Genomic DNA, 14,537 nt, shown 5'->3' with positions numbered 1-14,537 from the left:
ATCTCTTTCCTGTACAAAGTAGAAAAGGTGTGCCATAGAGGTTGCATCTTGTTTTGCCCTTAAACAAGGCTGTGATGTAATGGTGGTACATTTGTGGGTGTAAAAGAGGGGCACAGACCCCCAGGGTCACACACACTGGTTATACAACTGCCTTGGTTTTGAAACGGACCAAAGGGTTGGGTGCCTGTGGTGGTAAAGCATGATGTTCAGTTTTTTCATGTGTCTGTGTTTTAATTGCTTTTGCTGAGAAAGGTAAAAATGCTATTAAACATTTTAAAAGGAAGTTGCAATTCAGTATGCTCACTCTGCATGTTTTGTTGCAATTTGAGTGAGGCTCCATCTATATGTAGATGAGACCAGACTCTATATCTTCAGTTGCCAATGGTTGTATAATTTTGTCAATGGTACATGTCTGGTCTCGCTATGTATATGATTCCAGTGAATGTGAATCTAGACCAGATGTAAACAAACAAGCAGGAATGGCTAACCTTTGGCCTGCCAGATATTGGTGGACTACAACTCCCATCACCCCCATTCAGCATGGCCAGTGGTCATGGGAGTTGTAGTCCTACGAACATTTGGAGGACCACAGATTTCCCAACCCTGCAATAAAAGTTAGAAACCCTGCGATACTGAGTGGCTTACCTGGAGGACGCAGCAGGAGAGGAATTGCAAATGAATTGGCTCATTGACCCTGAAAACGGGACACAGATAAAACCACCAATGTGCCTGTGAGACTGGTTATTTTTCTTCAGCGGCTGTGCTTTTAAGCATGAGTATTGATGCTCTTGGCAGCTCTGGAGTTTCCATTATGCTAATCAGCAAGTTGCCAACCAAGGGAGCCCTTCTTCAGGTTATTAAGCTCATGGAAGAAATTGGCCTGCTTTCCTCCACTGAAGAAACCAAAGGGGGCTAGGTCATGGCTGGCACTGCAGGGTTTTTCCTTTTCGTCGTGATGAAATCTGCTGAGAAACAGCATTTCTGCTGCTGGCCTCACGTCCTCCTTAGCACAGGTGTGGGTCGAAGGAGACTAATGAGAACAATCATAGATAGGAGAGCAGAAGGAGAAGGTGGGTAGAAAAGGGCGAAGGGACAGAACTGGCATTTCTGAAGAGATTGTCCTAGAGATTATGTGACAGTGGATCTTTTCCATTGTTATAAGAAACTAGTTTTAGTTTCTTCAGTTTCTGTAATCAACTTGGGGCTGAGCTTTCCAACTGAGCTGCCCCATATACAGCCAGTCCATGGCGTGGCACTTCCTCCTCTTCCCTCTCCATGGCCTCCTTGTAGAAATCAACAGGGATGAGGACGGGAACAAAAATAAACTTAGTTGGCTCTGCCTTTCATTAGTTCTGGCTGTGCCTACTGCAGATCTCCCTGCTTTTTCTGCCTTACCAGTCCCAATCTGCATCAGCCATCACTGCCCAGGATTTTAAATATGCCTGGCTCAGTCTCCCCTCTCCATTCCTTCCCCTGGGCAACAAGGGTGAAGAGATGTGACAGCAGGGTTGGGGCCAACAGCTGCAGGCTCCTCACTTGATATATAGAATAGGGCTATAAAGATAACAGCAGTGTGGATAACAAGTAGCTGCCGCAGTGGTTGAAGATGCAGGTTTCATCCTAGATATGCTATCTTACTTTTTGGATGCCTGTTTTTAATCAATGACATGTGAAATCTTTAATGAATCTCAATATTTGTCATAAAATGCATTCCATTTATTGCACAGTCATTATTGCAGGCAAATTTGTTTGTCAATGTGTCTTTGGGCATCTTGGCTCTCCAGTTATCACTAATGCTTCACATAGCAAACATTATGAAACTTGTTTGTTGCGTGTTCTCATTTCCTTGGGGATCACTTCTGTTTTCCCTGAGTGGGGTCCAGTAAGAAGTGAGTGGGCTTCACTTCTCATTTCTCATTTTCTTTAACATCCCATGGATGTTTTGGGGCAGAATTCTCTCTGCTAGAATTTCAAAAAGAAAGCCAGGCAATCCAACTTCAGATGGGTTTATGTGTGTGTGCGCACAATAAATAGTAGAGTCCAACTAAGTTCAACTGAAGCCTGTTGAAATGAATGTAATTTCAGTAGGTCTACTCTGAGTAGAAGTTACATTGGACAAAACCCTTGGAGAGGAGTATCTTCACTGATCATTAATTAGGATTTTTCATTTTCTCCCTCTCCTTGACCCATAGTTTCATCTAGCTTGTCTTGATTGTGGTATATTGCTTAATCTATGGTCACTACATATTTAAAAAGTTGTTAGGGGCAGGCTCTGGGCTGTGAATGTGTTAACACAGGGTGCAGCCCACCAAGATTTCCTCTTGTGCAGGGACCATTCCCACCCATTCAGTTAGGCTACCTAACAGGGCAAAGACTCCCGGCGAGCTTTGTGCTTCTGGGAGTGAGCCGTCAATGCTCTGCTGAACATGTTGGCGGTCAGGGAGTGGATTGCCTGCATATTTCTGAGATTTTGAAGCTCAATGCATTGCCTTTGCTGGACCCTCCTAGCGCTCTCCTGATTTCTCCACTGCCGTGTCCAATGGATTGTAATGAAATGCCCATCAGCAGGACAGGCAGGCTGCATCTGCTGTGATTGACTTCAGCACTGCAGTTAGATGAGAAATTACATGCTGGTTTCAGCACATTTTCCAACTACCAATTGTATTGGGTATGAAGAGGACTCGTCCCCTCAGGGCAAAGTCGGGGTTGGGGGACAGAAAATCCTGACTGCTGTCATTAGCAGTAAGACAACTAGAGACATCAATAGGGTCAGGTGGCGTTCCTTCCATCGCCTCTGCCTTATTGCCATCTGATTTTCATTTTGTTCTCATTAATCTTTCAGACACTATGCAGCAGGTAGCCAAGACTGTGGCGAAAGTGGAGCTGTCAGACCACGTGTGCGATGTGGTGTTTGCCCTCTTCGACTGTGACGGTGAGTGCTTTCGCATTTTAAACGCAGCCCTTCCCCTTCTCTTTCACGTTGGGGACTAGCGGTTAGTCCTCTTGATCTAGAACTGAGGAGACCCAAGCTGAGTCATAAAGCTGACAGGCAGGTGGCTTAAGGGCAGTTGCCGTCTTTCGCCCTCTTCTGAAATGTCACAAGGAGGTCGGGAACAGAAAATGGGTGTGGCAGGAGAGAGCCACGTATGCTGCCTTGAGCTCCTTGGGGGAGAAAGATGGGATAGAATTATAATAAATAGTAATATTTTGGTAGCTTTTGTTTTCAATTGTAAAAACACAGGGGGCAGTCATGGATGCTTTGGTTGAAATTCCTGGATTGCAGGTTGTTGGCCTCTAGGAGTCCCTTCCAACTCTATGATTTGCTCATAGTTGACCCATAAAAATTAACAGGCAAGACTAAGTTTTATTCTTTATTCACTTAATATTTATTTATCATATTTATATCCAACCTTACCTCCAAGGAGCTCAAGGTGGCATCCACACTTCACCCCCCCCCCATTTTGTCCTCACAGCACCCCTGTGAGGCAGGTTAGGCTGAGTTGCTGTGACTGGTCCAAGGTCACCCAGTAAACTTCGCGGCTGAGTGGTGCCCCAGGTCCTACCTGGTGTTTCTCTCCTACAGTGTGTGTGTTCTTAAGCAATGGACACTCACTCACAAAGGAGCCGTAGAGGCTTCTTCCTTAGGGCGAATGGGACTCTGCCCCACCAACTGTATCCTGCTGCCCTCAGCCAACCCCCACCTGCCTGCTTCCTTCCTTCCTTCCTTCCTTCCTTCCTTCCTTACAATTAGTCCAGAGGGTGACACTGGCTGTCAGGTTTCTCAGTCTCCATGTTGCCCTTTGTCAGGGGTGCTTTCCTTCCAAGGAATGCACACAGCAGGGAGCTAACTCTCTATTGTCCAAAGTAACACAGTCATTTCTACAGCTCTGGAGACCTACACTCACCAGTTTAGCATCTAGGCAGCTCTTCCCAGTGCACCTCTATGGAGCAGCTGCAGCAGCTGGGGGCCACTCCCCCTCCACCAGTTTATGTACCTTCCCCCAACAGGCTGCGCACACATAGCCAGAAGCTGCACCTGCATGGAAACTTGCCTCTGTTCTTCCCACTTCAGGAAGACAGTGGTGTATGGGAGAACAGGGAAGCACCTGGCCTTCACTTCCGTGGCCTGCCTCTTCCTCCAGCTCTGAAGCTTCCCCCGCCTCTGACTCTTACCTCCTGACTGGTACAGTTCCCCACAAATCACTGGCCCCCTCTCCCAAGTCAGACTCCAGACTCCCTTCCCCCGGTGCGCACTCATCAGTGTCCTGCCAGTCCCTGACACCCTTGTAGGGAGGCAAGCTGTAGGGAGGAGAATGGGAGCAAAACTAGAAGAAGCTGGCTACTGTTGGTCCCTCTGCCTTCTCCATCAGTTCCTGTGTGCACTAGCCATTACTAAAAAGGAGGCTTATGGGACCTTCCAGGAGGTTCTAGGCAATTTCCTATAGCTTATTAGAAGTCGGGACATATGTTTACGTAGGTCCATCAGTGTCCATTAGGCATAATCGTTGACAATGTCAAAAGGTAGTATACTATGGACCCGGACAAATGAGGTGGCTGCAGCCATCCTGCTAGAGAGTTTGCCCAGGGATCACTCATCTAACCATGTGGGGTTAGGCGATGTACCTTTAACCTGATCCAGCAATGACAGTTTTTACATTTTTCTTTGGCTTCTGAATCCAGAGCTATTTCTTACTTCTGCCACGTTTGTAAGCCAGAGAAGGTATGCTGAGGGCAAGGGGATGGAAGATCCTTTTGAGAGGATCATCTTTTGAAAGAGAGATGTAGCCTTAGCTTCCCTGTGACAGAAGCTGAAATCTTCAAGAAAGGTCTGGGATTCCCAGTACAAATAGAATAAACGGATTATGTTGAAACTACCTTGAGAGGAGGACTGAGTGAGCAGTTAAGGTTTTAAGAGATGCTGCAGAAGGTGATTTGAAAGTTGATCCTAAAGGGCTGAGCTTCTTTGAATGGTCTCCGAATTGCTACTTTCCATCATGCCTTCCTTGACTTATGTGCAGAGTGAGCAAAGGGACCGTTTGCTGCTAAGAAATAATTTGGAAGAGACAGAAACTCTCTTAGGTGAGACTCCAGGTGATAAGCAAAAGGCACCAGGATTAGAGCTGGCACAAATTGTCTCTTCTTTCCTTGTCAAGAGATCTGGGGGAAGCAAACATGCCTGCAAAAGTGATAGGAAATTGGAGTGGGATTTCAAAGGCAGTGGAGCAGTCAAAGGCAATGCATAATGTGTCTTGTCTTGTTGGTGACTTTCCCTTCTCAGAATGAGAAATATTGACTCTTCCCCATTACAATCCTCAGCAAGTAAACCTTAAATTCCCAGCCCTGGAGATGATTGAAATTAACACATGCTGCCCGTTGTATCCCTCCTGCTAAAGCTTCTGCACTTGCCATTTCCCATCTTCCATTTTAATAAACTGTCACCATTGTTGTGTTGGCACTTTTCATTTGAAAGCTCTCCTGCAGTCTCCTGTTTTCAACTTGTTTGTTCTTACATGTCCAAGAGGCAGCGCTGCATAGCATGCATTTACATAGGTGCTGTAGGAAAAAGAAAATTACGATTCCATAAAGAGCCCACGGTTTCATTGTGTGTGTGTTGCCTTTAATCCCAACTCCCAGTAATTGAGTTTTAAAGGTTTTATCTCAGTTCTGAAAAGGACTGCTTGCACTGAACTAAAGAATTATTTTTGTTTAGAAAGTTCAGCTTGATGGAGTTCTATAGAGGCAGGGATTTTCAGAAAGGAATGGCAAAAGGGATGCCTGTTTTGTATGTTAAGAATTATCATTCCCTCCCAAAATACCCTTGTATATTAGCCTTGCCCTTTTCTGAAGCAGGCAGCGTTCCCATTGTGGTTGAGGACTAGGGAAATGCTGCCTAGATCTGAGCAGGCAATCAACTTACAAACAAGGCATTAACAATCTATGGAACTCTGTCCAAGACAAGAATTCTAGCCTTGTTCAAACAGGTCAGGTGTAATGTAATATACATGCAAGATGATGCTTCCTCATATTACTGTGCCTGGTTTAATCACCACCAACACCTTTCCTTGGCTTAGCATCCTTTTCTGTATTTCTGCCTGTAATGTTTGGAAGGCTAAAGAACTCAAAGTTCATCTTCTCTCACTCTTCTTTCATCTTTCTCTCCTCTTCCCCAAGCTTTGGAAATAACTCCCCTTAACTTAATTTTAGACTGCCTTCCCAGTCACATTTTGGTCTTATGGTGGAAGAACATTATTTCAGGCCATTCCAGTGTTCAAATAAAAGCCTAGGAAGAACTTAAAGGTAAAGGGACCCCTGACCATTAGGTCCAGTCGTGACCGACTCTGGGGTTGCGGCGCTCATCTTGCTTTACTGGCTGAGGGAGCCAGCGTACAGCTTCCCGGTCATGTGGCCAGCATGACGAAGCTGCTTCTTGCGAACCAGAGCAGTGCACAGAAACACCGTTTACCTTCCTGCTGGAGCGGTACCTATTTATCTACTTGCACTGCGTGCTTTCGAACTGCTAGGTTGGCAGGAGCAGGGACCGAGCAATGGAAGCTCACCCCGTCGCGGGGATTCAAACCGCCGACCTCCTGATCTGTAAGCCCTAGGCTCTGTGATTTAGACCACAGTGCCACCCGCTTACACAAAAGGAATTTCAGATATAAAAACTTGCCTGACACTGGCTGTGTAGAAACCCACCTGGGCCATAATACCATAGGAAAAGTTTTTCTGCTCCCATGCTGCACCCAAAATAAGGTGTACTTTTTCCTTTGTACTGTGAGTACATACGTCTTGGGGAAACTGTCAGAGCATGGCCCAATGGTCTCGATAGCAGGTCTGCCAAACCCTCCAATCAAGGTGTGTGGGATTTGGTTTACGGATTCATTCTGCTGAAATTATCATTGTTACTTTATTATTATTTATTAAATTTGTATACCACCCTTCATCCAAAGATCACAGGGCAGCTCTCAACATAAAAATACAAAATGAGAATACACAATATATAATAAAAACAATAACAAACCTTCCACAAACCTTCCCTGAGGATATATATTGATCTGCACTGCTAACAGAGTTTATATCTGGCTAAGATAGCAGAGCAGCACTAAGTTACAGGCTCAGTGAACCAGGTCTGTCCGTAAAAACAAATAACTGGACTTGTCCAAAAAGGGTGCAGAAACCATTAACTTCTGGTGGGCAGTAAATGCTACAATAGATGTGCCAATGTGTGGTTCAGCATGCTGTCTTTTGAAAAGCCATAAACTGAACCATACTCGTACAAGAGTAGAAGTTATTTTCAAGCTTCTTATTGGGCACACAGAGGGAGGAGCACAGAGCTAGCACAAACTCATTCCCATTTCCCCGCACCTTTCATGTGACAACTCATTTTCATAATACGTGAAAAAGGCTTATGTTGCGAGTGTTTGGGGGTAATCCCTTGCTCTGTGGAGAGTTAAGATGGAGACATAGGTGAGTTAAGTTACTGGCAAGTTCAGCCTAGTTAGAAATGGCATCTTCACTTATGAATGGAGTTAGAAAATGAGGAAGAGGGGAGTAAATTGGTCATGGCTTCTGATGCAGTAATTACCTGCTTAATTACCTGCGGTGGGGGCAGTGAGCTATATAAGCTTTCAAAAACTTCGCTCCACCTTAACTGCTGTGTGGAATAACATCTTTTCCATGTCTACAGGGAATTGCCTTGATTAAAGTGCCTGTGAAATCTGAGTTCTTTGTAGTTTTTAAAGGGTTGGAGTCTCCTTGAATCACCTTGTGACACCTGTATCTCATACGTCTACATGGTCTCTGGGCTACGGCTTGAAATAAGAGAATTGGAGTTTTCTTCTGTCGTTCTTCTAAATAGACATTCCCTCCTTTTTCTCTCTCTTTCGCCTGTGGTTTACAAGAACGACACATTTGCACAACAGCCAAAAAGTGTCATCTTCATAAGAGAATAAACAGCCGAAAAGTGTCATCTTCATAAGAGAATAAAGACACAAACTAATAGGAAAATCCATCTTTTTAGCCCAGAAGGTCAAGGTAACAAGGTGAAGACAGGACAGGCAGCTTCCCTGGGTCAAAATGAAATTTCTGCTAGTGTTCAAAGCTTTCAGTGCACATTTAACCTCCATTGTAATCTAGGAAGGCTTGAACAGGCTACACCCACCCTGTGGTTTGTTCAAACATCACAAAAAAGATGTGCAATTAAATTCATGTTAAAGTGTGATAAATGGCTGGTACTAATGAGTGTCAGTGGGCTCCTTCAGACAACCTCTTTATTGAGCATTCATCCTGATTTCCTTAAACAAAGCACACACAGAGAATATCATGTCCATTCTCTGTCAAGCACTTGTTCTGCCTTTCTTATCTTTCTCTATCCTCATCTCGTTTGTGCAATGCTTAGGGAAGCTGCTTACACCCTGGGCCTAAAACCTGAAAACATACACAATTTATATGCATCAGCAGAAATCTGAAATGCCTTGGAGGAGCATGCTTAACCTTTCAAAACAATCACATTGAGGCTTTTAGCATTGAAAATAGGAAAGCTAAGTTAATTACGGGATATACAAGTAGAAGAGTTCCTAGTTCTGTTTAACTAAGTTGGAAGTGCAAAGCAGCCGTGCTTGGTCATTGATCTCAGCAGAGAGAGACAAGGTGTCTCCTTTCTCATGGTGGGATGAAGAAGAAGGAGAGGAGCAGGAAATGAGGTCAGCAAACTTCAGAGGCATCAACATCAGAAGGAAGTTCAGCACAGGTTAGGTCAAAGAGAGTCTAGGAGGCTTGGAGGTTCCCCTCTCTCTGTCTACCTTTTCTCCATGCAAACCCCATCAGCCATAAGACAAGCTGAGTTATATCCCAGTTGAATCCAACAGGGTATTCATTCTGATTCAGTTGCAGGGAGATCGTATGACCATTTATCCTCATTTGTTTGCGCTGTGTTTATACTTCTGCTAATCATGCATTTGCCTCTCGCTTTCCCAACTGCAAAATAAATAAATAAATAAATAAATGACGTTGTTGTTCTTAAAGTGGATTTATTGCACTAAGGTGAGAGAGTGCTTTAATCCACTTCAGTTCTGCAAACCTAAATTTTCCAGTATGTGTGCTCGAATCCCTCTTACAGTCTGGAGCCAACCAATGTAGGTGAGCCATAAAGTAATTCTACTCTCAGAGCTCTTTGCCTGATGCCTTCTGAGGTTTTTGGAACATTTTTTTAAATTGTCTTAACTGATTTCCCCCACCCCACCCCTCTTCTAACAGGGAACGGAGAGTTAAGCAACAAGGAGTTTGTTGCCATTATGAAGCAGAGACTTATGAGGGGCTTGGAGAAGCCCAAAGACATGGGGTTTACACGTCTCATGAGGGCCATGTGGAAATGTGCTCAGGAGACGGCGTGGGATTTCGCCATGCCCAAGCAGTAGCCACAGGCCAGGAGAAATGGTCCAGATGCAACACAGATGTGAGGATCACGAATGCTGCTGTGCTGCCTCTGCTGGATAAGTGGCGTCGTCACATTCGGTGTTCTGTGGACAAAGGCCTCCTCCCATGGAACGACAGCATTCCTTCCGTTGCTGCACTGAAAAACAAACTCTGGCAAAGACTGTTAACAACGGCAACTTTTCCTTTAAAAATACCTAAGCAGAAATGCGAGCGCATTCTGCCTTCAGCGTTTATCTCGACCGCTTTGCCCCCTCTCCCGCCATGCATCCGCACAGTTTCCATATTTTCCTTTTCGTTTTAATCTCTCAGGACGGAAACTAAGCAGACCACCGGAAAAATTAGCTTTGGATATTGCAGCTTCTTTCTCTCTCTCCCGAACAAACTCCTGCATTCCAGCAAAACAGCTTAGCAAGGATGCTTCAAAGCAATAGCAACAATACTGCTTGCATCAGCAGCAGCTAGAATTTTAAGTACTGCTGGGGCAAGAAATGCCCATCAGATTGACTCAACACTTCATCTTGTCCTGATCCTGAAGCTGTTTTGAAATTGTGGGGCTTTTTATTAAAGAGAATGTGGAGGAAGGGGACTGTAACCTGACATATATGATAAATGTCAAAGCTGGTACTATTCTTTTCGGTGTCCATGAGTTCCAAGGCAAAATATGCCCAGGGAAGGGTGGAGAGGGGGAGAGATTGCTACGGTAGGCCTGTTTCTGCATCCGAATTTGCCTTTTATCAGCATCCTCTACAGGAGAAGAGTATGGAAGCTCAAGAGCAGGACGGCCCTTGTTTAATTTTCTTTTAAATGCGCAAAGGCTTGGCTAAGCATTTATGGCTTTTCTGCACAATCCTTTCGTCCAGACTTGTATATGCACTCCAATGTATATGCCCCACTTTATAATCTCCCCCCCCCTTTTAAATGAGAGTGTTTGCTCATCGTGAATTGTTCCCCCTCCAATATAGTTTTAAAGCTGCTTTTTTACAGAGTTCTCGAGCGCTTGTAAAATATTACTTTAATTATAATGGTTCCCAACAAACAGCCAGGCTTTCCTATGTCATCTTTCTCTTTCCGGGAAGCTTTGTGAATTTAACCAGGTTTGACTTTCCATCAGCAGCCAATCTATAAAATACAGTTGCCTTGCTGCCAGATGCAAAAAGAGAGGAGGGCTATTTAAGGCAGCTGGCGGCTTTCTGGGCTCATCAGCCAACAGCCCTATTTTCATGAGCAAGATGGAAGATGATGAGCTTTCCTATGTGAGGAACCCTGGAATACTAAAAGCCTTGCCTCCTGTTTCCGCATTTAGCTTTTGTATCGCCACTCATCAAAAATTTGCAAAACTGAAGATCCAGCCAGAATTGCTAGTGGAATGGGCTTATAAGCTCAGAAGCCGTTTCTGCGTTGGTTTGTTTGTTTCTTCCTTTATAGGCACAACTTGTCTCCTTAATTTAAAGCAGCAGTTCATACTATCAATTTAACATTGAATACTAGTCGGTCATCTCAAGGCTTTCATTCGTCTTTGTGATCTACGCCTTCCTGCCCACTGTATTAACTTGTCTGTCACTCTTCCACTTATTTGAAAGGCTGGCAAGGCTCAAAGGCCTGCTCCATGATTGCCTATTTAGCTGTGTGAAAAAATGTGTTTCAGCCTGTATAAACTCACACGTTGCTATCAAGCTTTGCTAAGAAGCTCTTGGACCCCATTGCCGGGGCGCTAGTAAGTGCTGCAAGAAAGCTGTCCTTGAGAAAATAGCCCATTTGTCTGAAAGCCGGGCAGGTGGGGTGTTCAGTTTCATTACCGGAGAAAATTGCCTGTATTATTTTTGCTGGTTGTTTAAATTCGGACACCCTTGTTGAATGCAGAGATATCTCAAGAGTAAAGCCAGCCTCCGAGCTGTGTCACTCATAGCAGCACATAGTCAGCGAGAACATACAGTAGGGTGGCACTCCGGATAGAGCAACTGAAAGGAATGGACCTCACTTAGTCATGCTCATACATTTCAATGGGGCTAGTGGTAAAACTTAGTCATCAGGCTTTCAGACACGGTTCTCTCTCAGCCCTCCCTGGAGATGCCAAGGATTGAACCCAGGAGCTTCTGCATGCAAAGCAGATACTCTGCCATTTGGATCTGGCCCTTCCCAGCTGCACAGTCCAGCTGTCATGACTGAGAGAGGGAACCTGCTGTGCAATGCTCTGTAGTGGCCTGATTTCCAGTTCAGCTGAGCAAGCTGACAGGCCGGCGCATGTTTCTTAATCTGGCACGGCTGCTCTCAACATCCTCCGTGGCTTAGATTGGTGTTGGGAAATCCTTGCTTCCCCTGTTTAGTGTTCTCCATCATTCACTGCATTCTGGAAATTGAGTGTGTCGCAGGCATGGAGACAGGGTGCAGAGAGAGAAAATTCAAAATCCTTTTTTTTTAAAGCCCCAAAATATAAACACCTCTCCCCAAAAATGAAATATGATGGGGAATGAGGGTTGTGTGTGCTTCTTGCCTCTGGATGTTGGCAGCAGAGACTAGTGAACTGTGCGTCTCCGAACTCCTTCACCAGCTGGGCTTGAGCATTAGGCTGGAAGGAAGGAAACATGAGATCTGCTGCCTGCTTTCCTTCAGTTTCAAGCAGGGATGGGATGAGTCTCCCTGAGGATGTGTCTCCTCAGACACACGTCCCTCCATGATCTCATCTCTCCACATTAGATCATTTAAACTGCGAGAATAAAAGGCCACTTACAGCTTAAGGGAAGTGGGACAAGGCTTGGGGAGGGGCATGTCTTCTCTGCTTATGTGACCTATAGTAGCCCCGCCACTCAAGCTGACTGCTGCTCATTTTTAGCACGGAGTGGCCGTGTTGGCAGCTGGCTCCATGGAGGCCAAGCTCAAGGAACCACCTTCTGAACCTCTTCTGCACAAGCTGGACTGCTGCCATCACCAACGCATCAGTCCCTCTGCTCAAACCAGGAGGTTTCTGGTTTGAGCAGAGGACCTGCAATGGGTCTCCTACAGAAGTAACTCCCTATATTTGGGACGTGTGCTTTTCCAGGAATGGCATTGGGAAGCCCCATGGAAACAGAAGAAGCTGCTTCTGCTGCTATAGGATGAGAAAGGCGGAGGGAGGGAGAGACAAAAAAAGGTAAACGGTGGGAAACTGTTTTGTATCCCATTGCAAAACAAAACAAATGCCATGGGCCTGGGCTTACAACTCTAGAATTCAGAGAGATTCTGTCTGTTTCTGTCCTTGCCTTCTCTCTCATGCACACATCCTCCTCAGGCACACTTATTCGTTTGTAACTAAGGTAGTGGTGACATCACAAATGTGCCAAGAGGATGGCAGTAACTAAGAGAAATCCCCTAGCCGTTGGGCGATGGTTCTGTAGCAGGATCCCTCCACCCTCTCCTGCTGCAGCAAAGTGAGCTTGCAAAGTGGAAGAGGCTGATCTATAGCACAAGTCCAGCAGCGGCTACCCAGGTAGGTCAACAAGCAGTTGTTTGGTTGAGCTGTTTTGGAAGGATGTCCACCATGTTGGTATACAGATGTAGCTCTCCCTGTCCGGGAGACTTTGCCACAGTATTGGGGCTTTTCATGTCACAAATCCAAGAATTTGAAGAGGCAGCACTGCCTGGAACTGTAGCATCACTGAGCAGCCTCCACCTGCTTCTCTGCCTTTTCTGCTGAGAATTGACATAGGACTGAAGAGTCTTGGACCATTGGAGACATGATGAAGCTATGGATTCTGGTTCCTCATTGAAACTCCCAACCTCAGAGAAACAGCCAGGTTTCAAAGGCTGGCATCAGCAACAGACATCTGCCAGGACCATTGCAGGGACCACTGCTGATGATCCATGTCTAGGACTTCCCTGTTGTTGTTTTTGTGGCCCAGAATTCTAAGCAGTGACAGGCTGCCAGATCTAACCACCATTTTAATATCCCACAATGCCCCAATCTGGCATTACTCCTGAGAATTGTTGGAAATGTGGAGGGGTAACTAGACCCAGCCACCTAGCACTGCTCAGAGTGCTACCACCCTTGGCAGGTATGTTCAGCCAGGCCCACTGGCACCACCAAAAGGGCCCTTTGCCCAGGTCGCTCTCAAAAACCAGAGTCTTTTGCACCATTCATTTGGGTGGTCTGCAAAGAATTCTTCCTTAGGCTACACCTTGGTTCGGGTCTACCACAGGATCCCTTGAGGTGGAGAGTCCATCTTGGTTGGCTGCCTCTGGAGTCTGGAGCACATTCAGCTATGAGTTTTTATGTTGTGGTTTTATGCTGTGAACCTCCCTGAGACCTGCGGGTTTAGGGCCGTATACAAATTTAATAAATAATAATCCTGGATATACTTTTGCCAGATTATTTCATTCAGGTGCAAATGGACCTTCAATGGATTCAGGCTTCAGTCCAACGCAGTGGGTCGTGCTACTGTGGAGGCAGCGTGGAGAACCTCAGGTTGGGGGGTCTGAATGTGATACTCCAAGCCCCTAGGACTCCCCAACCATACCCCCTCCTGGCCTGGCTTCACACCCTCCTTGAATGTTTTTCCTTGGCTGAAACATGTCCTTGAAGTCTGCTAATGCCTCCTGCTTCCCCGGGTGGCTAGAAGCTTGAGATGGAAGTGTGCCTTTGCATATAGAAACAAGCCTGCTGTGCGAAAGTAGCATTTATATGAGTTGCTCTACAAAGTTGTGGCTCCTGAAAGGCTGCCTAGAAGGAAATGAATTAGACCTTGTGCTGGAAAATGTCCCCCACCCCTGATGCAGAGGGTTGCATTTTGATTTGCTTACTTTTCAACAATGATCTTTTAGACCGACTTGTTTCTAAATAGCTCCATATGTGCTAGCAGTAATCCTGCTTCCGCAGGTCAGAGTATCTCTGGTTTTCAGGCTTCCCTTTTGGTATGCATTAAAATCTCACACTGGCTGAGAAAGATAGGAGACTCCAATCGCACAGGTGTAACCTTATCAGCTGCTGGAGTTGCCACTGTATTGGAACATGGCAACAGCCTTTAGTGAATCAGGTCAGTGAGACATCTAAGCATTCTTCCTCTGACAGTATTTCCACCCCAAGATAGAAACTTGGAGCAGATGCAGGAAATTAACTGCTGGTGTGTCTT

General features: G+C 45.5%; 1 protein-coding gene across 1 annotated transcript in view; it reads left to right on the top strand.

Annotated features, from left to right (window-relative positions):
• The window catches only part of MICU1 (mitochondrial calcium uptake 1), a 140,268-nt gene extending 129,795 nt beyond the window's left edge, over positions 1–10,473 (top strand). The window contains exons 11-12 of the mRNA XM_053388573.1: positions 2,843–2,932; positions 9,256–10,473. Of these exons, the coding sequence (XP_053244548.1) occupies positions 2,843–2,932; positions 9,256–9,416 (251 nt within the window). The 3' untranslated portion in view covers positions 9,417–10,473. The remainder of the gene's footprint in view (positions 1–2,842; positions 2,933–9,255) is intronic.
• Positions 10,474–14,537: the final 4,064 nt, after the last annotated feature.

The sequence above is a fragment of the Podarcis raffonei genome, chromosome 5, assembly GCF_027172205.1.
Source record: "Podarcis raffonei isolate rPodRaf1 chromosome 5, rPodRaf1.pri, whole genome shotgun sequence".
In the NCBI taxonomy this organism is placed as follows: Eukaryota; Metazoa; Chordata; class Lepidosauria; order Squamata; family Lacertidae; genus Podarcis; species Podarcis raffonei.
This window is presented reverse-complemented; position numbering and strand designations above follow the sequence as displayed.